At 39.9% G+C, this 27,933-nt stretch overlaps 1 protein-coding gene across 8 annotated transcripts in view; it reads right to left on the bottom strand.

Moving 5' to 3' along the window:
- LOC117271387 (disco-interacting protein 2 homolog C) overlaps positions 1-27,933 on the bottom strand; it is a 255,882-nt gene that overhangs the window by 73,393 nt on the left and 154,556 nt on the right. For 5 of the 8 annotated variants that reach the window (XM_078172951.1, XM_078172952.1, XM_033649511.2 and 2 more), the window contains exons 4-7: positions 27,213-27,338; positions 21,330-21,668; positions 2,863-3,018; positions 72-191 (exon numbers count right to left, since the gene is read on the bottom strand). In XM_078172951.1, the coding sequence (XP_078029077.1) occupies positions 72-191; positions 2,863-3,018; positions 21,330-21,668; positions 27,213-27,338 (741 nt within the window). Of the gene's footprint in view, positions 1-71; positions 192-2,862; positions 3,019-13,324; positions 13,415-21,329; positions 21,669-27,212; positions 27,339-27,933 lie in introns of all 8 variants that reach the window. The other 3 variants (XM_078172954.1, XM_078172953.1, XM_078172957.1) reach the window with 2 other exon arrangements.

Here is a 27,933-nt window from a genome sequence, read left to right as displayed (position 1 = left end):
ATCACTAAACAAGATGATGTACTGTATGACAAGTTAAGAAGAGAACGCAACAAAAGGAGTGAAGTTGTTACCCTCCAGAAGCTCCTCGAAGTCGTCGACAAAAAACTCTCTTAGCGGCGGTCGTTTGGGTCTCTTCAGAGTGTTGACGAGTTGCTGGATTTTTGCTGAAACTCTGCTGCTGACTGGAACACCTGCAAAGGACCAACACACACACACAAACACACACATTAATCTAAGTCCTAGACTAAACTCCTAATTGTGCTCTCACAGGTGTGCGTGTTGAAGTAGTCGTCACTTTCACATTCAACTGAGCGATATCCTGAGTGCATCTCTGATACACAAAAACATCCACAAGTTTTAAATCCACATTAAAGTGGTACGCTTTCCTCGAGTGAGCAATCAACGGAGCCGATGCTGTGTGATGGGAGAGACGTGAAAACAGCATACGAGATGAGGTACAAATTGCTCTTTCATTCAGGCTGATTTTAAACCCAACAGAGTGTGGAGCCTTGAGACGGAGAGATGTGGGATGGAAGTCTAAGCGCTGAGATGTGAAGACAAATAGATGTTTTGGCAGACTTGTTTCGGGCAGCTGGGAGAGCCAAAGACATAAGTGAGTGTTGGCAAACCAAGAAATCGGTGTGCTGTAAAATCCTGTGGAGGCAGAAAGTGTATGTCTCTGTATGTGACAGTCAGGAGTTCATTCTTGTCCCTCAGTCCTCTGGTGAGCTTTCTATTTTTGTCTCCACTAACCCATGGTAAAGAAATCTTTGTAGCTGAACACATAATAAATAAACAGAAGGAACATGTCATCTTTACATGAAGTTTTCCTTGACTTCAGTCCTGGACAGTTTCACATCTGAACAGTCACATGGTGTGTTCATTAGTACGAAGGTGAAACATTTTCAGCTTATTATCCCTGCCCATTTCCCGCTGACATAATGCCATTTCTCGTCCACTTTGTCAGCATTAATTTACTATACAATATCGATCAACCTCTAAAATTTGTAACACTTTATAATATCCAATGTCCATGTCAAATATAGGGGGTCTCTGCAAAGGCAGCTGGGGTCAGATAGAGCAGAAATCAGAGGGGGGAACAGCATAAAAAGTCCTCTTAAAAGTGAAATAAATAAATAAACAATAAGTATATGCTCAAACAGCAAGAGACAAAGTGGCGCAAACCAAAAAGAGAGCCATCCAAAAGCAGGTGCAACATTTTCTCTGGATGAAGAAAAAAAGAAGAGAGAAAATACAATGGAAAAAAATAACACTAATGCTCACTGCATTTTAGATATTTCTGACTAAAGCCCTGTAAAATACATTTTACTGGTGCTAACTGAGTGTGAATTCGATTAAACTTTGCATTTGTATTGTTTTGTAGGTCAGTAACAGCAGTGAAAGGCCCCCAAACACCAGATAAATGGGGCAGAAGAAATCCTTTCCACACAGTGAATCAAAGGTTAAATCCTCAAAAATCTAAAAATCCAAATCTCTGAGAACAAAAAAGGCACAAGACCCACAGTGTGCAACATAATACAAAGATGACTAAATCCTCTCCGTGTTCCGAAAGAGGGCCTCAGCTTTGTTGCGTCTCTTTCAGCCAAACATCACAATAAGCTCCCATCTGTAAACCCTGGCACCTGATCCGTCAAGCTGCTTCGCTGTGAGCTGCGTTCAACATCTCGGTCCACTTCGGCATCAATCATAGCATCTGATGAATAACTCCGTCTGCTGCAGCTTCATGTCCCTCCAGAGACAGAATTATTAAACTATGAACCAGCAAACTGACGTCCTCTGTTATCTCTGAAGAGACTACAGAAATTTTCACACTGGAGGATGATAAATTCGTTGACAAAGGGTTGATGTCAAATTCGGGATGCTCTGATTTGTTGTTTTGTTCAGACATTAATGGATCAAAATATTACACACAGACTGTACTAAAAAAAAGAAAAGAAATTTTATCAAAAAAAAAAAGTAAACTTGAATATAGAATATAGTTCATGTGACACAAAAACTTATTTCACATCGAAAAAACCTAAAACACATGAATACTCCATCAGAACAGCAGGGGGTCTGTCATACTTGAAAGCAACTCAGTGACTCAGCTTTCATGTTTTCCTACATAAAAACACATGCCACACATGGATGTGCCGATGAATCCTCATCACGTCAGACTGCAGACTTGGATCTGACGCTGTCGAAAAAACACAGCAGCTGGTCTTCAATATGTTTCCACATGACTCAGAGGTCTCCAAATTACTTGCTGGAGGTCACAATCAGTGAGGCAATGAAAGGGAAGTGAGCTTTATTTAGACTGAATAATCAGCAATCCAAAACATGAGACATTCTTTCAAGACCTGGGTTTCTTGTCTTTAGAATCACATCTTGTGGTTTTATTTGGAGACAAATGTCCAAAAAAATGACCTCCAACTGATTTTGATGCACCAGTTCTTGGATATAAAGCTATGATCTTCAGAACATCCAAAGGCAGGATTTACTTGCTAAAAATTGGTACAAAACCAACTGCTGTTTAAAGTTTTAATGTTTAAAAGTCAATGCTTTAAAATCTGAATTAATTTAATAAGAACCCTGCTTCAAAGCAGAGCTAAATCCTCAGCTTCAAGTCCAACTGCTGTTTCTTTTGATTAATGAATTGCTCATATTTGTATCTGTCACCCAACAACATCTGGAGATCTTGTGTTAATGCAATAAACTCAGTTCCATGTTATAATGATTCCCAGCCTGAAAAGGTCATACTGGAAGATAATGAAGGAATATTGGTCTTATTTTATTTTTACCATGATTATTTAAGCCATCTCAGACTTTTCTCCCCAGATCACATCCCCGGCCCTGACTCACCGTCTCCGGTCTCCATCAGCTCGGCATTGCCGTACTTGGGCGTCTGTCTCTGGGCCGCTGTGCCACTTCCCGGGGCTCTCTCCACCTGGATCCCGTCAGTGGTGGTGGCGGTGTTGTTGGTATAACCGGTGACATCTGGAGGGGCAGAGTGGTTCTCTGGGATGTGAGAAAACGGGGGGGATCGAGGAGGGAAGGAAGGCCTGGTTAGTTCCCCCACACCCCCACACATCCTGCCGTTAAAACATTTTTAACAGGGACTCTTACAATCAGGACCAGTTAGACAGATACATCAGAAAGGCTGGTGTTAATTATGTAGTTATAGGTCAAATAGATGTCCCACTGTTGTAACACATGATAAGAATAAAAGGACTTTAACTCACAAAGTAGATCACAACATTAGAAACTTTAAATGTGCTCACTTGCAGATTGCAGTTGCACACTGCTAACAGGGTAAATAACTTTTTTCTTTTGGCTTCTCAAAAAAGAAGCACTTAAAGTACTTTAAGTTATAGCTGAAGCTGAAGCAATAAAAGGGGTTGAAGTGTTACTTGAAGTGTAACCACTGAAATTATCAGTTTCAGTTGAAGTGCAGTGTTCGAAACCAGCTGATGTGCTTAAGAAGAGTAAAAGAGAAGAGTAAATGTGTATACTATTAATACGTATCTTGATTTTAGAAAGACAGCCAATTCATTTCTTTTTTACAGGATTTTCAACCTTTGTTTCTTTATAATATTATTGTTGTTCCAATATTTGACTCCTTTCCCTACAGGAACTGTATAAAGGGGGATTAATTATGTCCATAAATATTCAATTTGCAATTAGACTTTACAGTTAATCACAATTTCACTTTGGCATTGAAGAGCTGCATGCTTAGTCTATGCCATTTTGCCAGTAACACCTGTTGAATTCTTCTTCACAGAATATTTTGTTTGTAGCCTCCTGCTTCTCTACAGAATACTCCACCAAACAACACATTGAGCACACATGCCTTTGTGCGTGCTCATAGCTCACGCACCGTCTGTAGAGATCCACACCACAGTGTCTCATGCAAGTGTACATGAGGCTTCAGTTCAGAAAGTAGTTGAGGTGTTAGTTCAAGGTGTGAGGTGTCACTTGAAGTGTCAGTTTAAGTTTGAATTGAGGTTTAAGTGCTAAGAACAGTTTCAGCTGAAATATTGAGCATAGCGTTGGTTCAGGCAGGACACGATGTCAAGCTCAGCTCACAGCCCAGCCACATCAGCTGATCTCAAACAGCCCAATCAAATGATGGAGCAGCTGATTGATGGAAGGGAGTCAGGTGATAGATCACATGATACCTTTCTATGCAACCAATTGGCAAATATCATGCAGGGTGCCCTATTTAAACTGCTCTGGCCTGCCTACTGTTGCTGCTTCCTCTGCAAGCCGCTTTGCAACCCGCCTCCACCCCAGCTCCTCCTTGTCACGTTGTGTGTGACTTATCAATGTCATCTCTATTTGTCATTGATGCTGGCTCTGTTCTGTTCCCAGGGTTTTTTTTGCTACTGCTCTCCCTGCCTTAGGCTTTCCATGTAGGCGCATGGAAGGGCAGGGAGGTGTGCTCTCTCCGCCTTAGGCTTTCCATGCAGGTGCCTGGAAGGCCGAAGAGGTGTGCTACCTCCACCTTAGGCTTTCTGCGTACGCCTAGGAAGGCAGAGAGGCCCCAGAACAGAGCCATAACGCCAAATGTAAAATTGCAATGGAAATAACGTTTTCTTTGACCGAAGCAGTCCTGTCTGAAGACAATTAAATTTATGCACTAAAAGCAGTTGAGGTGATTAAGTGTCAGTTAAAGTCTATATGCTGAAAGCAGTATAAGCGTCAGTTGAACAGCAATTGTTGAAAATAAACTTGTCTAAGGGCAAAAAGAATGTAAAACATTATGCAAGTGAACCAGTGATTATAAGATCAGTTTAAAGTTTAAAAGAGAAACTGATTTCTATTAAATGTTAAGTTGGATAAAAGTGGATTTGATATATGTGTCCAATTATAGAAAAACAAGGCTGAAAAAGGAACAAAACATAACAGAGAGAATGAAGTTAATAACTTGCAGCTAAACTGAAGTATAAGCCTCTAGATACAGTTATTTATTATTTATCAGGGTTATGAATAATAAATACTAATTCACAACAAGTTAACTGAAATGGTTACAAAATAGTTCCCAGATGATGAATTCCATTTAACATTTGTATATTTATCAAATGATTTATACAGGTAGCATTTAGAAACTAACTGCTAAATTGAAACATGCAGCTCAACACACTGCAACAAGTTGGCACAAGGAAATTAAAACCCCCACAAGTATCCGAGGGGGATTTCTATCACTGACTTCCTGTAGAGAAAATTTCAGGAAAATTATGTTGGAGCTTTGGTGATCTGACACACTTCACAAATATACAGCAAAAACCACCAGAACCACTACCGCAACTCACAAATGTCTCATTTCAAACTACCCACCACCACATACTGTGACGCCTGCCTTTCTCTGAAGAAAAAAACGACTCCGTTTCCATCAGCCACACCTTAACATTCCTTTTTTAGGTCGTTTCTCCCCCGTATTTTGTGCTACATTTGGATTGTGCTTCAGCCTATCTGCTGCGCCTGATGTTTCAAAGCTCCCACCATACCTCAAATTTTTCACATTTACCTCTTTTCAAGAGGCTCAGCTGCTGTTCGACAACATCAAACAATGTTTACTGTTCTGCCCAAGGGAATCTTTACTTTGAGTGGTCGGAGCATGAAATGATGCAGGGAGAAAGGCATGTGCTGAATCTAAAAAAGGGAGGTGTGTTGGTGCAGCCTGTGGTGTCGTTTACTGTCCCTTTGCGTTCCGTCTGAGCTCTCAATCAATTTGATTCAATAGAACATATTACCATGTAAAGACGAATGTTATATTCTCAGATTACAGGGCTGCAAGGTTCTGAATGGTCCACCAAGAACAATTTTTGTCTTTAAGGGCTTTAGGCATTTGGGAAACTCTTTCTAACTGTACTTAATTGATCCCTGGAGGTCAGAGGTTCAGATGTAGAACAACCACAGAGCTCATGAGGATGGAAAATGCCTTCAAATGGAAAATGAGAGGTTTCATTTTGCATGACCACAGCAGGAAGTGGTGCAGATCAGTGGTTCTCAACCAGAGGACTGGGTAACCTCTTGGGATTCTTGAAGAGGTTTCCAGGGAGTCCCCAGAAAATGAAGAATAGTTTATTTTCACTATTCAATTCACTCTAGAGGTGAGCCTAATATAAGTGATGGTCTTAAGAGGTTAGGTTTCACTTCCTCCACAGTTATCTCCTTAACTGTAGTTGACAACTATAAAATTCTGGTCCTCATCAAATCAAAAACCAAAATCTTTTCAGATGGAGGTCCCTGAAGCCAAACCTAATCAAATGGGGGTCCATGGCCTAATGTGTATCAGTTTAGGGGTCCCTGACACAAAAAGGTTGAGAACGAGTTGTCTTGATGATGTGCTTAAAATCCAAGTCATGAGTACCCTGCTGCTACTGTAGATATCTAAACAAAAATGGATCTCGCCAGGTTCATGTCCCCTCACATACTTGTGATGCCCAGACCTGTGGTTTGTCCAAATGGTCTCTTCTTCTGAACTTGGTAAAACCATTCAGACACCATAAGTGCCTTCCTAAAGGGTGGGGGTTTGAAATCATCAGGTATTCAAACAATAGTCTTGCAATACTGGGACACTACCCTGAAAACCAACTGTATAATGTAAAATTTGCATAATAATCAACCACAATTTCCAAAGATGAGATGAAGAAAGGTCAATGAAACACAAGATGAACCTCATTACATGGTGGTGTATAAATATGTATGCATTTATGTATGAATAAAAGAGAAGTAGAGGCGAAAAAATGATTGCAAGGTGTTTACGACAAAGATAACCAATCTGCTGAAGTCTGGAAAAGTTGGCATTCAAAGATACAAATTTTTCGATTGACTGCATTGGAAATCAAGCGTGGAAGGTGTGTGTCTTTTCTTTATGCTGCTTTTAAAACTCAGAGAAATGGACACTGGGAGATGTCACTACTTTAGATGATTTGAACAAGAAATCTTGAATCTTGAGCCTTCGCCTCTCTGCTCCCTTATTTCCCCTCAGCTTCCCTCTGGGAGCTCCACTGCTTAAGTCAAGGACCAGAAGATAAAGGGGATCAAACTACTTCAGTCCACCGCCCTTCACAGCATGAAGGTTCCTGCAGTGAAAAGACGGCAGAGCAAGTTACATTTGCATACTTTCATTCTGAAGTGCAGCTCATGTTTACAAAGAAAACACTGTCATCAGGCTGTCACTGAATCCGCTAATGATCATTTCTTTAAAAAGTTTTTTTTTTTCAAATGTTGAGAAGACCTTATACATAAGGGGGTCAGAATGTAAGAGACTATATATAATCTCTATATATAATGCAGTTCAGTCCAGTGCAGTCCATTAATCTGCTGCAATAATAATAATAACAGCCTCCACTCATTTGGTTTTAGTCTCTCCAACACATGTTGGAAAGAGATTTGCTCCAATTAAGCCAAAGGACCATTAGTGAGGTCCAACACTGATATTGGGTGATCAAGTCCAGCTCACAGACAATTTCTAGTTCATCGTAAAAGCCTTTACACTCTAAGCTGGTGGTCAGCCATTGGTCAGTGTTGGTCTGTGAGTGTCAGGGGTCCTCATCGCTATGGTCTGTCCTGCACTGCTGGCCTTCGACAGCACTAGTTGGCTTTTTTCCCCTCAGATTCAGCGTATTGAATCCACATCGGCAACAGCAGAGCCTGTCGGTGAATGTAATCACTCTGACTAACAGTTTTGCTCAACACACAAGAAGAGACACAGAAGTGAGGAAAGTAAACAAACAGTTAAAGTTAGGAGGGAGTGAGAACAAAAAACAAACTTTTTACATAGGTAAGATTATTTTCTTTAGCCACTGAGCTCTTTAACGGAAATGTTTTGCATTGGTTTATGTAATTGTTCACTGGTGCACGGTAAATATGCTTTGTTTTTTCAACATTGGATTGTGTTGTTAAAGTGCTAACTGGCTAACAAGCGTCAAGACGGTGTTCTGGTTTCCCTTTTCGTATAATGTTTACAGACAACCGCCACCTACTGGTGTCTGGAGTTATTTCCTCTCACACAAGCACAGAACATATGTGCTGGTTTGCCATCAATTGAAGTCTTTGCGGTGTGTTCATGTGCAACTTTTTGGCTGAGACACAGGCGATGCAGTAGGAGGCTTTTGTTGCTGCTTGTTCTCTGAATTACGTTTGGTGTGTCTGGGCCTTAAGGAGTTGGATGTGGTTAAGGTCAGAGCTCTGTGCAGATCAGTCAAATTCTTCCACATGCTATGTGCATGGGGGCATTGTCATGTTGTAAAAACAAATGGCTTCCCCATATTTTGGCCGCAAAGATGGAAAAAAAACTATTGACTATATATTACCGTATCAATATTCATTAATACTGATGGGCCCAAACCATAAAAAACAGCCCCAGACCAAAAGCACTAAAAGGATGAGGAAAGTAGTGTCGTCACACTTTTGAGCATATAGTGTTTTATATATACATACTGTATTCCATGCTTTTCTCGCAGTGAATATCTGCTAGTAATACTCACTATATTTTTCTATTATTTTTACCCTCCACTCATACAAACAGAACTGAATTAAACATGTTCAGTGTTCAAAGAAACAAAACTCACAATCTCCCAGCAGTGGAACAAAGATGTATTTTTGCTAGATTTCTCAGTCTCCCACTTGCTTAATATTTCATCATCACTTTTTCTCTCTAGGAGAAATATAAACATATACACCCCACTTCCTTTGTAATGTGTATTGAGTTATTAATCAACCTTAATTTACACTAAAAATAAAGACTTTTACGCCAAATTCACATGATAAAAGTATTACTTTAAATTACATTTACGAGACATATGCTGAATTTATTGTCTCCTTAGAAAACAGTAACGTAATCTATCTTAGTGTCTAATTTCTGTGGATTCATGTCCTCCATTTGTACTGTTTGTTGTCTGCATTTGTCTTATCCATCCCTTCATGCCAATAACGCTGACTAAGGGTGAACTGAATGTGATTTGAAAGGCTGAGAAAGAGTCAGAGGAGAAAGATATGTAGTTGGAGGACAAAGAAACAAGGGGAGAGAGAAAGCGGGAGATGATTCCCAGCAAAGCACCGTGCCAAAGCCAGCGAGACCAAACAGAATTCTTTATCCAGACATGGACTGCATATCAATACTGCAGCACACAGCAAGGGCATGCTAATTACTGTAGCACGCTGTACATTCTGTCTCTGCAACATCTGGGCTGTCTGTTTGAGCTACACTGAACTAGACATGCACTCTATGAAGTCGCGTGCTGTTTATCTGCCTGGGAATATGTGTGTGTGCGTGCGTGCACAGGCCTATCTGTGTGCACATGCACGAGTGTCCAGTGACCTCATCAGAATGTATTTAAGATGATGTGTGATGAGGAGGAATATCAGCACTGGCTGAAGAGGAGGATGATGATAATGAATGCCTCCTTCTCTGCTGGAATACCAATCAGGTCGGCTGAGGAGGCTGATTCAGGGACGGGACAGTTCCATCAACCCGCATGGGTCAAGGAGGGTTTAAAGGTGGCTTAATGGTTAAAGAAACTGCAAAAGGTCACATCCCATAACTCTTGTTGAAGTGTTTCGGTGGATTAGTGAGTCCGCCAATCAAGACAAGCACACAAACAGTGACTGTAATCTGCAGAGTAATGTCAGCACTTCAGTAGAAATGTAATTAGTAGTGTGACACTGGTATACCACCACAAAGAGTTCCAGGGAGAAGGTGGTGGTGAGCTCACAGTGTGCAGATGTGTCCTATTTCCAACTAAATGTCATAGTTACCAATAAGGTGATATTTCCTCACCTTAATCAAGTACAAATTGAAAGCCCATTCTCAAACAAGGCTGAGAATGAATTTTCAATCTCAGCTTTTAAGTCAGCATGGACAAGAGGTCCTTAAAGTGCTTAGAAAAACTCTGAGAAAAATTGAGACCTTGCATCAAATTATCTATCAAACAGCTTAGAGTTAACATTGTCACTGTTGATGCAGACCCCAAAAAGACAGTCTGAAAAATGTTTAAGGTCACAGAAATCACTAGTCACAGTGACAGGAGAGTGTGTGAGAATGGGACAAGCTATATAAATGTGGGATTTCTCTCTTGCTGATGTTTCACTTTTTTCGAGAGAAAAGCCTTCAAGGATGTTCACTATCTTCTCTTAAGATTTAAAGAATCTTCTTCTCAAAAGGTGGAGTATGAAAGTTTTTCCTATCTTCAAAACATTTTCTCCAAAACAAAGGTGTTGAAAAGCAACAAGTCCTCCAAATTAATTGTTTGAAACGGCCCTTTGAAAAAACACATTCAAGCGTTTTTTGACCTTGCACCACAATCCGCAGGATGACATCATTTGTATGTACTTCTTGACAAGAGCAGAAAACAATTTAAATTGCCTATAACACCTTGACTCTGACATGACTTGGCCTTGTGCTATAACTTGTCTAAATATCTTTTAAACTCTCATGCAAAGCCCTTTGGATTGCCTTGTCGCTGACAGAGACACAGAAGAGCAACTTAAACACATATTTACATTTGATAAAAGAAAATCTATATGCTGGCATGACATATGATACAAGGCCTATTATTATTCATAGGGGATCTATTATCCATTTAATTATTTTCTGGCATCCATATAAAATTAAAATGGTGGCTGTTCATATGTGACAGTAATCCCTGTGAGCAAAAACCTCAGGCTTCACACCGTTCTGAAAACTCAGTTTCAAACATTTTTTTCTGCTTTGGCTACAAGCTGATGTCAGCTCTTGATGATCTGTTTACATGGTCATCTACTCCAGGCATGCTACTGCAACTGTTTACATTACGTACACTGCTACATGAAGCTACATGCTAACAGGAGGAAAACATGTAGTCTTGATTGTTGATATTGTAAATTTCTCCCAAATACTGGATTATATTCCTGTTGGAACATGTCTGGTTGTGTTTAGAAGCTTTCGTTGATGATATTTTACAGTAGAAAGTGCTGTTACTCTCCATTATAATCACTCTCAGGCTGCAATAACAGAGCAGAGATGCTGAGATATGGAAGACCAAGAAGCACTAAACCAATCAAAGCAGACTGGGCTTTTTCAGGAGTGGGGCACAAGACTCCATGTCCACCAGATTTCTCCTCCATTGTTGTTGTTGTTCAGCACATGTGCATGTAAGATGTGGCGTTTGTCTTCGCAATAGTAGTCCCTCCTCCACTGTGATCTAATGACTGAAGTGACAGTGACAAGCAAAGCGTTTTGACATTTTTCAGCTCTGGGCTCTTAGAAACAAAAAAAGCCCAACAGGCATTTGTAGCGCAGTCTACATATGCGGCACTCCCATCACAAAGAATTAAAAAAATATGTGGTCCTCAGAGAGAACGCTTTGATGGACAGGCCCCTAAAGAGACAGGCACTAAAATAAAGTGTCTCGGACAATGAGTGAATACAGGTGTTTCAGCACAGATAGCGTAAGGAAAATACAGTGTTTTTCAAACATTAAAGCACGAACTTTAAAGAGTTCCCTTTAACGTTCCGGTGTGCAGGATTTAGGAGGATATATTGGCAGAAATTCCATATAAGATTCATAACTATGTTTTCATTAGTGTGTTATTGCCTGAAAATAAGAATCTTGTGTTTTTGTTACCTTAGAGTGAGCCGTTTATATCTATATGTGGAGCAGGTCCTCTCCCATGGACTCCACCATGTTGTTTCTACAGTAGCCCAGAAGGGACAACCAAACACTGAGAGGGCCATTTGTATTTTTGCATCAGGCACTGAAGTTCTCTCACAAGCTTGGCACACAGGAGAAGTTTCAGTTGACTGCAATCTGCAACTGCAGCGAAGAAGTCTGCACAGGTTGGACTTGGGGGTTTTGACCATGTGATACGGTATTGTAGTGCATTCAAACACCAAGTTGGTGGTGGATTGGGGTGAGAAGTAAATTGGATGAGAGTCACTCGCCATGATGTTGTAATCTATGTTCAAAAAACACTTTATTCAAGTTTGCCCTGCTTTTTTTATCAATAAAATTGAACTTAATTCAGTGAAACACAGAGATACTTTGTAGGCTAAGCGGCCTTGTAACTTGAAGCATTGTAAAACATCCACTATACAAGCTTTATCAGAGAGAAAGAAGGCTGGATTTATAAAGCTACAACAAGTCAAGATGATTCATGTCTCAAGAAAAACCTCAAGAGCAATTTTGCATCTCATCTAGTGTTATAAGACACCTGATGAATAGCATCCAGGAAGCTGTTGAACTGTTACTCCTCAGACACCACAGAGTATTCCCCTGACAGATATGCAGCACTGACAGGGAGGCTATGCTACAGTGCAATCCCAATGGGCCTCATCCAGACTGTAGCCTTAATTACATTGAATAAGGGAAAGCTTCCAGAATGGTGTTAAAGGATTCAGGGTATATATTTTTTTTCTGACAGTGATGAATGGCTGATTAAAAGGTCTAGTATTCAGCCTTTTCTTTAACTGTATGCTCATGGTTCACCACAGTGTGGATTACTTTGTATTCGCAAGCAATCCACTTCAGTAAATGAGAGAGTCAGCTGCTGTCTCTTCACATGCCAAGCAGTGAGTTGGCTGATGGAGTCTTCAGGTTGTACCTCTGGTGCACAATAAGCCAATATTATTCAAGTTTTTGTTTTTGTTTTAAGTCTGGCTGTTTATGAGAACCTTTCTTAACCATACAAAACAGGTGTTACATTCTTTGATGCAGTATTTATGATCGCAGGTAGCAGATTTAAAGAATACTGGATTACAAAAGAGAAAAATAAGGAGAGGACGCAGGCAGGCAGCCTACATTCCTCCACCATCTGCTTTCTGGCTTAGATGAAAAGGCATTTTTGAAAGCAGATTGCCTCTGGCTGAGCAAACAACTAAAAAACATGCTGCATAATTAGCCAAATCAATAAACAACATCAAACAGAGTAACCTTGAAAAGAGGAAAAGCTGCTATCTCGCCCCTTTAAAAGCATTGTTGATTCTCACCATCAACAATCTTCACTCTAAAAAGCTGTGAGCGCCAGCTTTTTTGTTTTAACCCACACAAAAACACAATAGTTTCATGCATCTACAACAACGCTCAATGCTAGTGAGGTTAGCATTGAAATATTTTCTTCTGCACTTTCACAACATGGCTAAGCACAAATTCCATTAGGAGGAAACAACCAACGAGGGCACAACTCCAACAGCAAGCATATGATGGAAGACACTGGGGGAAAGAGTCACTGCAACTTATAAAGGGAAAAATTCGACATCCCTGCCGTGAGCTCTGAGAGGGATGGCAGGAGACTGACCCTGCTTCTTCTCTCTGCCAGCCATGCTCCGATCTCAACTTACCGGAGCGTCGTGGCCCAGAGTTTCCATTCTCTACCATGCCAGCTGGCAATGCCCTCCTCCTCCTCCTCAAGGAGAGGTGGGTTAAAAGGCCTGCATGTGAGGAACAAGAAGGGAGGGGAATCTTGAAAAGTGGTGTCAAGTTGTGTGTCATTCAGGAACCTCACTTTCAGGGCACTGGAGTCTTTTCTCTTGACACAGTGCAGTTACCACAGTGTTATATATCCTTAAAGGGACAGCTCACTCCAGAATCTGAAATACATATTTTTCCTCTTACCTGTAGTGCTATTTATCAATCTAGATTGTTTTGGCTTAAGTTGCTGAGTGTTGGAGGTATCGGCTGTAGGGATGTCTATTGTCTCTCGAACATAATGGCACTCGCCGTGTGGTACTCAAAATGCCAAAAAAATACCTTTAAAAAATAAACAGATATCATGACCCAGTTATTCATAATAATCCACAGACCTTGTTGTGAGCATTTTCATGTAGGAACTATTTTTTTTTTTCTACTGAACCACACCAGCCAACTGTACCAAAGCCCAGAAGGAAGCATGCATCTACTCATGGACGGCCAAGATGTAAACATTAATGGCGTCCTCTTCGGCTGAGCTGTAACCAGTAGTGCGGAGGAGGGTTTCCGCAGGTATTCAAGGTATGTGAAATTACGAATACTGGGATAGTGAAAGAATGGCCCGCCTTACTCTGCCTCTGATTGGCTTACCCTTACATTCCTACCCTGAACCTATCCAATCCACCCAATGAAGACAACAAGCACTAGCCATCATAAGGAAAGTAGGGCAGGTCATTCCTTTGCTATACTAGGATTCGCAAATTTGCTAAGGGTATACCCACCTCTTTTTCTGGCCGTTACATTTTACCCACCTATCAGCCCCTCGCCCCCCCAAAAAATTGGACTATATATGACCCATCTAACTACACCCACCTCATCAACTAAACTATACCACTGGCTGTAACATTAGCTAACATAGTGGTGCTAGGTGAACTAGAGGCAGATAAACATGTCCTTCTGCGTCATATAGTTGGCGGGTGTAGATTGGTAGAAAGATAACAGTAACCGGATCATGATTTCTGGAAAGAGACATTGTTGGTGAGTTTTCAAATGGATTTTTTTTTTTTTTTTTCATTTTTGAGCACACAAGCCAAATGCCATCTAGTTCCATTAAACTGGAGAGAAGGCAGACATCTCTACAGCCCGTATCTCCAAAACTCTGCAACTCACACCAAAACAATTCAGACTGGTGAACAGCAGTACAAGTAAGAGGAGAATTATGTATTTTTGATATTGGGTTGAACTGTTCCTTTAAAGAGACACATCTATCTTGAAACACAGTTCAGTCTAGTTAAACTGGGCACTATAAGATTTCATCATGTTATAGTACAAAAAATATATTACATATTTGCAAATCAGTGCCTGTTTCTTAAAAAAAGGCAAAGGAAGTTACCAGCTAACATCCCCTGACTCTTAAAGGATTTGAAATTGGAACGGCCTAAAAATGCTAAATATTTCGGGTTGATTATAGATCAGAATCTGTCTTTCAAAGCACATCTGAAAAACATGGTTCACAGCTTTAGTTCCAATTACATCGATTCTCTTTTCAGGGAAGGAAACAACATTTATTTGAACCTGTTCTTCAGGAATGTACCAGTCCACTGTCTAAAAATGTTGCTTACCATACATGTGCTGGATATTCAATAACTGGGTTAAGCTGACGTGCACCGCTGGTTGACTTTTATATATAAATCTCTCTTTGAGTTGGTTCCTCTTCACCTGTATACAAATCTGTGCTGAATCAAAACAAGGCCTGAACTCTCACAGATGTTCTGCAGATGTTAGTCGACTCAGTTAGGGAAAAAACAACAACTTTTAAGTACATCGTTCCCTCATGCTGGAACAATGTTGAATGTCAGAGGTGGTTATTTTTGGTGAACTGATGATAATTTTAAAGGCTCTTATAAATTGCACTCTCAGTTGCTTTTGTTTGTAATATGTAGCAATTACTTAATTTGAATAGCCTTGGAAGATCAAGTACCTCCATATATTTTTTATCTGGACATTTTTAAAACCTTTTGTGGTATTTACAGTTTAAGTTTGTTTTGTATTTCTAGTTGTTTTTGTACTGGCCTCTTGCCCAGGTGTCTCTAGAAAAATACTTTTTTTGCAATTAAAGGAAGCAAAGATACAGTAAAAGTTGTACTGTAAAAGTTAAATAATTTACTGATATACTGTATCACTACGTGTGAGGAGACAATCTATAATCTGACATTTGAATTAAACCACTCATTAATGTACCAAGGAGGAATGTCAGATCTGTATTTGTTCTCAATAAAAAGACACTGAGTTTATTTTAGTGCTCGCAGGTGCTTGGGATTAAATAAGTTTCAACTTTCATCAAAAGAGCACCACATGTCTCTAAACGGTTTTCAATAATCACATAGCAACAGCAGCACAACCGCACAAACAAGCACTTACTGTTGTTATCTGAAACACAAGAGGCACACAGTGACACAAACACATTGTGCACTATTCAACCTAAACTCTGCAAAAAGTCAACCACAACAACCAGATTGTCCACAACGATCCTGTAACAGGGATGAAAGGAGGGACAATAGACTGGGGAGAGGGAACAAAAAGTTATCTGCATGAGCAGGCCAAGCTGCTCCGATAAGAGCTGAATAAAAAACGAGGCTGTGCAGAAAACGATCTCCCTTAAGTATTAACACACACACACTGAAAACACACGCCAGCTGCTGCTTTGGCCTTGAACAAGGAAATGAGAAACAGGGCTGTAACTCACACATGTGTACAAGGCTGTGGATTTCCTCTGTGATATACATGAAGAAAAGAGTTAATGAAACTTTACACCAACTGAAAAATGTACAATGTAATGGAAATGTGTAACCGTCAGAATTGGCTATGAAAAACACATAAACCAAATGATAAACTACAACCAAAGATAACCCTGGACAAAAGACTGTACTAACACCAAACCAAAACCATCCTCAGCATCAGATGACATGTTTTTTTGTCTTTATAGTTGGATAGTGCATTAGGTGTATAATATAATACAGGATTAATAAAAAATGATGTTTCAATCTACCTGCTTTTAACGGATTTTCAGTTTGCACATTAAAAAACCCCCGAGTGGAATTCCAGGGGAGTAAAATCAGCCAAAATATCATACGAAATATCATACAAAATGTAATAAAACAGACTAAATGGTTGATGTTCACAAAGCGTGTGACTTTAAGCGTCACCGAAGAGAAAGAAGAACCTGAAATAAACCATATCTCCATCAGCTGTTTATCTTGATATATACTGAATAATGGACTGAAATGCACATTAATAAAACACTGTCTTATATAGATTTCTGACTTCACTCCAATGGTGGATGTTTACATATAGTATATAGTATGGTGCATTCCCCCCATTGCTAAATGTGTGACTGATCTATGCTGCATTCCTCCTTATAACAAAGATTCTACACCTCTGCCATGATGTCTGTACTGAGAATACAGAGCTAGCTTCCACTTATAGATAGCTAGTGGTGTGTGATGCTACTCACTTCCCCTGAGAGATCTTACCTGCTCACCAAAGTTACATAGTGCAAGAACAGGCGTTTAGGGTGTGAAGTGGGAATGACACCGGCGACATTCTTCCTATTACATGTGAGTGTACCATCACAATTATGTTAAAGCTGCTATTTTAACTTTAAAAAGTTGCATGATTTAAGGTAGTAATTTTGTTGTCAGATTATTCTAAGCTATTGTTACCTGTTTTTTAGTCTTCACCACCTTTCATTTTCTTGTCAGGAAGCATCATAGGGAAGAGCTGCCAATTTTTGTAAATTTTTGTTTGTTCTAATATTTCTTTTCAGGCAGTTTAGTTCGCTGTGTGATTTGATTTTACCTCCGAGCCTGTCTTTATGCTTCCATATTTGCCAATATAAGGTTAAACTGCTGAACAACTTGGATCCTCATATTCCTCATCTAACTTTATGTTTCTCCCTGAGACCAACCTGGGGATATAACAGTATTCAAGGTTTTATGAATAAAAATAAACCTGCATGGAATAATTCCTCATCACCTGCTAGTGATGGTGGGTGTGTGGGTGACCCAGGGGTTTGATTACTTTGGTAATGCTCCTGACCCGATGGTGATAGTCAAATGGCTACAGGATCACTAAAATGAAATATAACAGCCACAAACTGAGAAGTCTAAATGCAGAATTAGGTCTTCAGATGATATAATACACTACCAGAAGCCAGTTTCATTCAATGATGAAGATGTGAGAGTTGAAATCTCCAAAAGCAATTAAGCAAACCTTTGAGCTACTATTTTATTCTTTTGAGGAAGCTAAACTCTACCCCAAAAGTCAAGAATGAAAATTCCGTATTTTCTTGTGGGTAATTTTTATATTATGAAGTAATGATAATGTGAATATATTTGAATGTTGTGTGTTAGTGTGTATCTAAGTACCAAAACTAGTGTAGGTAGTTTGTGCATTTCAAGATGCAGCTGGGTGAATTTCATCTCAAACATCAAATAGAAAGAGCTACTTCTAACTTTCACCTGCAGTTTATTACTTCCGATTTTATCCGAAAAGTTCTGAAACACATTTTCCTCCAGTATCCTCACCATCTTTCTCAGCTCATTCTTTTGAGCAGCCTAAATGCCGCTCTGCAGAGGCCCACATACTTTCAGCAGCTGCTCCTTTGCTAACATCTTTCTGCTTTTACTAATTTGAGACTGCAGGGAATGGTGACACAGGAAAATAAACAAACTGGTAAACCACCAGCGTTGCACAGAAGCTCTCCTGTCACATCTGAGCTGTGAAGGAGGTGGATGCTGGCGGGCGGAGCTGGCAGGGGGCTCTCTCTGTGTCTGTCCATGCATTATTTTCAGAGCTGGGTACCAACCGTGCCAGCATGAAAACAATTTAGCATTTAGTCACAATGTTACCTCAGCAAACAGCGGGAGGAGGCACAAACAGGATTCTGTGACAGCAGCGGGCCAGTTTTTCACTTTCATGTGTTTACTGTAGGTTTATGGTTGCGGCAGCTGCAAAGGAACTTCCGCCCTGTTGTAGTGTTGGTGCCACATTCTGCCCTTTGAGCTATGCAGGAGAATGGTGTGTTAGTGTGGTTAGGAGTTCATGCTCTGTCCTTTGGTTGGTATGTTTCTCTGTAAATCCCTCAGGCTATGGTTTTAAAGGGAACAGGTATAACATACTGTATATAAATAGCAGACATCATCTCGCAGTCACCGTATCAACTGTCAGGATATGTCTCGTATTGTTACCTTGTTTTTTTTCTGTGGGTGACTGAAAACATTTAATTCTTGTAATAGATTATAATTAATAATATTGCCAAGATTTCATTGTTACTCCATTCTTGGTATTGACAGGTTTGCTACTGTAGCTACTGTGGGCATTTCTCTGGGCTATTAAAAACAGACCACCTTTACAATAATGTAGAATTTTAATTAAGTCCATATAACTTAGAATACTTTAAATGATTTGTCATAATATATATTAGTCATGGTAAATTATCCCACTTCTTGGGCTGAATAAACAATCTAAAAACTCTTTAACTTCTTATGTTGGTCTGATCAAAACCAATCGGATGTGAAGGGACACCAATAGCACAAAAACAGATCCGATTTACAGCTCCTTTAGGTAACATTCATACCATGAAAAATTAAATATGTGGTTAAAGCCAAAAAAGTAAGAAAATCTAGAAATAAGAGTGGGAGCTTAAAGTGAAGTTTTAACTGTTGTTACTTCAGACATATGACACGTAGCAGGACACTAACAAACACAGAGTTAATACAAGAAGCAGAAGCACTGTAAAAACCTGCATTTACAAACTCTACACAGAGATACAACCCTCCAAATAAACAAACTTTACCACCCAACATCCCCAGTTAACACATTTAAACTTCAAAGACTGAACAGTAAGCCCACCCACTACACACACACACACACACACAGTCCTTCCAGCCAAACACATTTTATTAGAAACCTCTCAACAGCCAACTAACTTTACCTACAATGAATAAACTCAAGGATACATTGCTTTATTTTAAGACCAAATTAGACAAGCTTTGAAGTTCTCGCTGCAGTTTTCAGCCTTGTTGTTCCCAAACTGGGATTCGGGGACCTCCACGGTGTCTTATGAGGATTCTTTGGCAAAATATGGAATAGCTTAAAGATGCAGTCAGCAATTTTAATCCAAAACACTTTTTTATCTAATTCAGCAAATATCTCCTCACAGTTTGCTGGCTATCTGTTTTGTGCGCACTGAAAAAAATATCCAGGTGTTCACACACAGCTCTGGCTCTGTAGATGGGAAACAAACACAGTAGCTCAGACCAAGCTACAAAAGACTAATCCTGCCAATCGGCTACAAGGGGCATTTGCGCTTGAGCACAGGACACGGAAAAGGTCATGGATGTATAGAGAGAAAGGCAGTGGGAGTGAGATGGATGGTAAATTTGGCACATGCTATTGTACATGCTATTAACAATCTTTGTCCGGAAGAAATGACACCACCTTTAAGTGCACTATTTACAGTAAAAAAAAAATATATTCAGAGAAATTCAGACTGCAGTAACATTTCTGAATCCCAATTTGAGATAGACAACAGTCATGCTTGATCACTTTTTATGTATACCTATATCTTCTTTTGTTTTGTCTTTTAAAATAATTCTAATTATTTGACACTTTGACATGGTGACTTTTAATTTTCCAACAACTTCTTTATGCTCATGAATTCCTTTTAAAGTTTAAGTATGCTGAATGTGCAGCATTTTGACACTGCCTTTTGGGAGTAAAGCAGTGTTTAAATTACCTTGAAAGCAGTATCAGGACAACTTCTAAAACACACTGAATTTACATGTTACAGCCATGCATTTGCATCCTGTTTGTCCATTTCATCCTGTTACAAATAGTTTTAATTTTACCCCACAGGCTAACAGCTCACAGAAGAACACTCTCATAATAAGCACATGATTTGTGCTCACAAGTCATCAGCATTCACTAGCCTTCAAACATCATTTCTAACTGTAACAGCAAAAATATCCAAACACGTTTAACTATTTCCCTAACTGAGAAGTTAAATATAACATCTTGTGTGATGAAACCTGTGCTGGATTTCAGAAAACTTCATCAAAACAGTTGAGTCTGGATTCGGTCAGGACAGATGTAAAAAAAAATTGTGTCTACATTTAGCCAATTCTAGATCTAAATTTGGCTGAGGGTGTCAAGAGATATCTGAGGGTGTCTGGAATTTTTCTAAAGATGTTTGAATGTGGCTAAGTACCAGTTTTATGGAGTTTGCAAACAGTGTCTGGCTTTGGCAAAAGGTTTTATGACTTGGCTAAGGATGTCTTGCCTTTCTTAAGAGCCCCTGCTCTTTGCTAAAAGACTCTGCATTTTGCCAACTCTAGACAAAGATTTCTCAAGAGATGTCAAAGGGTTTCTGGACATTGATGTAGATGTTTTAATGTGGCTAAGTACCTTTCTCTTTTGTTGCGTAGGTTATCTGGAGTTTGCTAAAGGTATGAAGGAGCATAGGGTTTTAGGAGTTGGCTCAGGGTGTCTGGCCTTTCTTAAGTGTCTGGAGGGTGCTTTAAGTTTGCTTGGGATGTCTTTTGTTTGCTAACTGTGTCTCTGTTCTTTGCTAAAGGAGTTTGTACTTTACTTAAAGTGTCTAGATTTTTTTAATTACTCAGAGTTTGCTAAAGAAGTAAGAAGTTTGCTAGGACTGTCTCAAGGCTTTTCTAAAAGAGTCCGATTTTGTTAAGGATGTTTCTGTTTGCCTATGATTGTCTGGACTTTGCTGTCTAAAGTTGCCTAAGGGTCTCCTTCATTTGCTTCAAGAGTTTGTGTCTTTCTCTAAAGATGTCTGTATTTGACTAAGAGCTTTAAGATTTGGCTAAAGGTGTCAGGATTAGAGACACCCAGACTGGTTCAGTCCTAACCTCTTACCTGTCTTGCGGTGGTGGTGGTGATGATGGTGGTGGCGGAGGTGTTGGTGGTGGGCAGAGATGTGGACGTGTTGGGCCAGGACGTCGGCCAGCCTGCCTCCAGCCGCCCCACTCCCCCCACTGCGCGTGGAGGAAGAGGACGACGAAGCCGTGGAGGAGGTCGTAGTGGTGGTGGAGGAGGTGCCGTGGATGGCCCGGCTTATCCAGTGCTCCATGCTGATGCTGCCCTCCCTGCTGGATGAGGTTCCGCCGCCACCTCCTCCGTCCTCTTCTTCGCCATCTCCTCCCTCCTCTTCATCGCCGTCTCCCTGACCCTCGCCCTCTGAGCCCGAGGATGTATCTGAGAAGGTAAAAAGATAAGACAGATGATGGATGATGGAAGAGAAGACTGAATAAATAAAATAGAGTCTCACAATAACAACAGTTAACACTGTGGAATGAAAGAATTTATTAAACAACAGAAATAAGTGGTTTGATCATATCTGGATAGCTGTATAATCTGCTATATTTAGAGTTAGACAGAGAAATAGTATCTATGTATATCCCACTCTATTGTCTGTAGCCTGGGAAGGTTTTAGCTCCCATCTGTTGGGAGTTGCCACAGGGGGGGAATGGAGTAAAGTTTGTTTTTGAAAGTGTGTGTGTGTGTGTGTGTGTGTGTGTGTGTGTGTGTGTTTGTGACAGACAGTGAGAAAGAGAGAAAGAGTGTGTGTATGTGGGTGTGTGTTTTGCATGTGATTTCCATAATGCCTACAGCATTATGAGACCGATGGTGGTGATATGAATAACAACAGAAGCTGACCCAGTTCTCACACACACAGGTGCTGTCCGTGTGTGTGTGTCTGTGTCTGTGTGTGTGCTTGCGCTTGCAGGGCAATGGCAGACACACAGTAAACGAGTCCAACAACCACCCAAACAAAAAGAACCAGACATTTCTGTCCAAAGTCTGAGTCAGAGTTGAAAGGAGAGTGAATGTTGGACTCATGTTCATCAGGTGAACAGAGGCACTCTGCTCGGTACACTGAAATAACACAAGTACACAATTTGCTTTGAATTCAGCTAGTTTTAATCCTGAGAATCTGGTTGTGATGTGACTGACTTTTTTAAATGGTTAAGGACTTTGTGTTTTCTACATTTCCAAAGAAATGAACACCCCCTATCAGGCTGTCCCTACCTGGTACCCAAATCTGAAAATCTAAAAGCCCCAGCCTCAATATAAATACTCCTCATCTTCTTAAGTGACAGTTCACCCCCAAATAAAAAAATACATTTTTTTCTCTTACCTGTAGTGCTATTAATCAATCTAGATCGTTATGGAGTTGTTGAGTGTTGGCGATATTGTCTACAAAGGTGTATGTCTTCTCTTCAGTATAATGGAACTAGCTGGCACTCAGCTTGTGGTGCTCAAAATATAAAACTCAACATTAATGCCTCTTTCCCAAAATCATGAACCAGTGACCCAAGACAATCCACAGATTTTGTTGTGAGCAGTTTCATGGAAGACCTATTTTCTTTCTACCAGACTACACCTGCCAACCACATATCACCAAGCAGAAGTAAGTGTGCCTCTACTGCTAGCTCTCAGCTATCCAATGTCACAGTTCAGCAGAGGAGGACGCCATTAATGTTTACATTTTGCGCTGTCACAAACAGCCTCTCGTCCATGAGAAGGTGCACACTTCCTTCTGGGTAGTGACATGGTTGGCAGGTGCAGTTCAGTAGAAAGAAAATAGTTCCTACATGAAACTGCTCACAACAGGGTCTCAAGATTATCCTGAGTAAGTGGGTCATGATTTATAGAAAGTGACATTGCTACTGAGTTTTTCAAATGTATTGTGGGGGGCTTTGAGAACCACAAGCTGAGTGCCATCTAGTTCCATTACACTGGAGAGAAGGCAGACATCTCTACAGCCGATATCTCCAACACTCCACAAGCTACACTACAGATAAAAGGTGAAATATGTATTTTTTAAATTGGGCCTGAACTGTCCCTTTAAGAAATCCAAACAAAATAAGTTTGAAAGTTATATTTTATATCAAAGACAGTTTCCTTGTTTGGTTGCCGTTAACTTTAAAAGGTGACATGTCTTGTTCGTCACGGATTACAACTGACATTTGCTGTTTTAAAATGCCATCAGACTGTATGCAGTCTCGACATGTTAACTACCCATGGTTCTTTTCTGACATGTTTACGGGGAAATCTGTGCCTCGTTATCAGCGAGACCCTGTGGAGGCCACCAGTGACAAAACACAAACATGTTGACGAAAATAACATGCTGCCAGGCAACCCGGGAATGTCATGAAATAAACAAAAACATACAAAGAGAATAGACAGAAAGAGAGTTTCTGACACAAAGCAGCCCTTCAAAAAGCTGAAATATATTTATTGAGAAATTAAGAAAATGCAAAAGTCAAAAGCCAATAAAAAGCACATCAGAGTCCTGCCTCACTTGTCATCTCTGCACGATACGACATGCTGCTCGGCAACACGCGACTCTGCCGTCCTCGAATGAACCTTTCTGGCAGCCGTGTGTGTGTGTGTGTGTGTGTGTGTGTGTGTGTGTGTGTGTGTGTGCACGTGTGTGTGAGACTGCTTTTACCGCTCCCTCAGGACACAAGCTTTCTAAATCTTCAAGATGGATTGTGAGTGTTTCTGTGTATCATGTGTGACTCTTCGCTGCTTGTTTACCTTCCTTTGTGAAAAATGGCAAAAATAAAAACATAAAATCATGTGAATATTGTGCCAGTGTGTGTACATGTAGTACTACTCTGTGTAACATGTCTTCACAGTACACAAACAAGCTTCAATTGTGTCATGTATGTAGAAAACATGGTTTTACATTCATATAGGATTTGATGTTAATGGCTGTTGATATATACATATATGTCTATAAATATGAGTGACATTTTCCTTCATCACCATGAACGCACATGCTGTAGTTTGTTTTGACTCAACCCAATACACACCATGCTGCTGCACCAAATGTGGATTAATCCACTGCTGAAAATAGTCCCCAACAAATGCATCATCTCCTCCTGTTTGTTTAATAAAAATAGTTACGAGCTGTTTTAAAAAACAAAAAACAAAAAAAACAATTAAGTCTGTCAAACACAAAATCTTAATTATATTTTATATCTATATTTATATTTATATTTATATTTTGTGCTGTTTTTAATGACATATATATCTTTGGTAGAAACCAATGGGATTGGAGCTGAGAGCCACAGACAGGAAGTCAGACAGTATTGAGAGACAGACTAAAACATTGCTGGTTTTGCTCCTTTTGGGGGATTTGATGATAATAAGAAAAATGCAGAGTAAGGCCAACCTTATCCTCCTTATCCTTTTTAAGTTGTATACCTTTCTCATACCATATTTTATCACTCTGAAATCTTTTATTAGCAAAAGTAGGTAGTGCAGATAAATAGACAGATAAAGGTCAAATCTGTAATATGGTAGGTTTATTCTTAAATTATAATAAAACTTGTGTTAATGAAAATTCTTGAGAGTTATAGAACTGGAAAGATTTAAGTTTGTTAAGTTGACGTGAAGGGTTTAGTGGTATATATTGGCAGAACTGTAACATAATATAATGTGTTTTCACTACCTTAGACTGAGTTGTTTATGTCTACATAGGGAGCAGGTCCTCATATACAGAGACTACAGCCATGTTTCTACAGTAGCCCAGAATGGACAAACCAAACACTGGCTCTAGATAGGGCCATTCACGTGTTAATGTTGGCCATCGTAATTAACAGCCCCTCTGCAACAAGAGCATTGGAAAAACATGTTGTTTTTTTAAAACTTGAAACTGCTTTATTCAGTGTTTTTAGCAGTTTAATCTACCGAGTCTGTCAGAGAGTCTGTCCGGACAGGAGGAGATCTCTGTGAATAATTCAGCTCATAGTAAAGATTTCCTGAACATCTGACTAACAAATAAGGGAATTAAGTTATCAGAGAAAAAGGTGAGCCCACATTTGCAGGTGCTGGGCAAGCAGGCTGTCTACAACGTGCTAAACAGTATCAGCGAAATACTGATTTGTAACATGAAACTGCTTTATTCAGTGTTTTTACCTGTTTTAATCACCTGGGTAGTTTGTTTTGGGGAGGAAGAGACCTCTGCAGATAATTCAGCTCCCAGTAAAAACCTCCTGAACAATGAACACTGAAGGAACTCTTAACTGGAGAGTTTCGGCTGGTTCAAATCTGCAGTCCTCACCACTAGATGTCACATCCCTCTAAATCTTACAGACTGGACCTTTAACTTGACTCAGATGTGATATCACTGAACGCCAACCTTTCCTGAGTTGATTCCCAAATATTAATTGAATAAAATGTTGCTTATGTCACCCATTTTTAGATCCCATTGTGGTGTAAATTGAACACATCTATCTCCATCTAGTTTTGGATTGATCCATTAACATACCCTCGTATTTAATCTTTGGCAGCTGTAACTTCTTTGTGCTGTTAGTCTAAATCACGGCTAGTTCAGTGGAGCTCTGTGAAGCTCGACCCTGCAGCCAGAGATATAATGGCCTCGTTAACACCCTCATTAAACGATACCAGTGCCATTAAGACATGGATGACTGCCACTGCCACCCGCCCCATACAGATCCTGCTTTGCACGCTACAGGGATGAAAATCAGCACAGCGACTGTGTCCGGTGCACATTTTAAGAGAAATGATATCTATCTTAGGAGAGGCCAGGGGGGCACGCAGCAGGATTCAACAGCAGCAGGGAGCGAATCTGTGACTGTTGACTAACAAGTATGAGTCCTGCAGTTCTTCTCTCAACACTAACTTAAAAATATGCAGTCACATGGGTGTGGAAAAAAGAAAAAAAGGGGGATTTTCAAGGTTGTTTCCACCTGCATCCGTGCTAACTGACAGCAGTGTTGCCAGGTCAGAAGGAAATGAAAAGCCCAAGAGCAATACAGAATCCAAAACTATAAAAACCTCAAACTGATCCATACTGATTATAGCTCCCTCTGTGCAAATTCTCTGGAGGGTTTCTGTCCTCCAACAAGTTTGAGTTCTGAAATACTTCCAACTATAAAGCTGTAAAGTCATTTTTTATGGAAAAGGAGACTACTAATTGAGGCGGCAATATATCATGATGTATCCTCTTTATCACTATACGACAAATTGCAATGTATTCAGTAACTGCAGATAGTTAAACTCTGCAGTCGTTCTGGTTTGTGCAGGTTTTGCCGTTTGTTAGTTTATTAGGACATAGACGGAATATGACACAAAAAGCCCCTGGGCCCAGATGTAAAAGGCTCCCATCCCCACAGAGTTAAAGGTAATAATTAATTAATAATTAATATGTATCATAATGGATTCTTTCTTGTGACACTGTCAAAGAGGATGGTTAGGCTATTCCTAAGGGGCTCTGCTATTGACGTAAACGCCACAAAATTCAAGAAAACTGAATACAACTCATATTTTACCAAAAGAAAGTGGTTCTTACTTTTGAGAATTATTTTACCATTTGGTTACAGTTTCACAGATCTCATGATGTTACCTAGATGACCGATTCTCTACAGAACATTTGGTATTGCAATATTGCCTGTATTGTGATTTCCTTGTCTTTTTGGGCAATGTATCATGACATTCTACTGGTTATTTGGTAAATATTTGCAAGTTAATTTGCCTAAGTTGGCATACTAGCATGCTAAATGCTAACCATCACCATATCAACATCTAGTGGTTAACATGCAAGTTGACATGCCTACATTAGCTGGGCTTTGAGCCAAAAGCTGAACATTAGCATTTAGTTCTTAGCCTAGCTGAGCCCAAGTACACATGTGGCTGAAAGCTGCTCAGACTGCAGAAAAATGAGTCAGTTTAATCTGTCAATGTAGTCACTGTTTGGTTCCGTACCTGGTGGTGTGTAGGCGTCCATTGAAGTCTGGACAACCAGCGACCGCCGCTTTGAAGGCATTGGCACTGCCATCTTCCTTTCTTTGTGCTTGGCCAGGGCCGCCTGCACTGCCTCTGTGTGCACATCTGGAGACACACAAACAGTACGTTTCAATGTCACATTCATCTTTTAGAACCTTATAAATTACAGATACTTGGGTATCATGACTTTTACATGGTTTTATTATTTAAACTAAATCCACAGTGGAGTTTTCCTGTATACTTTATATTAGTGGCGGCCATCCCAGAGCCATGCTACAGTGTTTTTTAATGAGTTTTCTCTGCTTGCCAGACAGCCATTGATTTCCCTTCATTTCTGTGCAGTAAGAAAATGACCTTGTAGATACTTAAAACTTGCTTGAGAATAATGATCCACCATGCCTGCAATTTATTTTATCAGATGTTAATGTTGCTGTATAATGCAGTGTGAGATGAACGGTACACTGAAAGGAGAAGCTGCACTGAGGGGGAAACACACATTTAAAACCTAATGGTGAGTCTAATATACTGTCTCTGATATTTAGTGCATGGGTTAAAACACAGAGCTGTTGTCCTTTACTATCAGTCAAATGAATTAAAGTGGACAAAAATATATCATAATTTTTACTCTAATACCACTGATTTAGATATCCTTTTAACCAATACTTTTGGAAAGTAACTAAGTACATTTACTCAAATACTT

Source organism: Epinephelus lanceolatus, chromosome 12 (assembly GCF_041903045.1).
Source record: "Epinephelus lanceolatus isolate andai-2023 chromosome 12, ASM4190304v1, whole genome shotgun sequence".
Lineage (NCBI taxonomy): Eukaryota > Metazoa > Chordata > Actinopteri > Perciformes > Serranidae > Epinephelus > Epinephelus lanceolatus.
The sequence above is the reverse complement of the archived record's forward strand: the minus strand, read 5'-3'. Positions and strand labels throughout refer to the sequence as shown.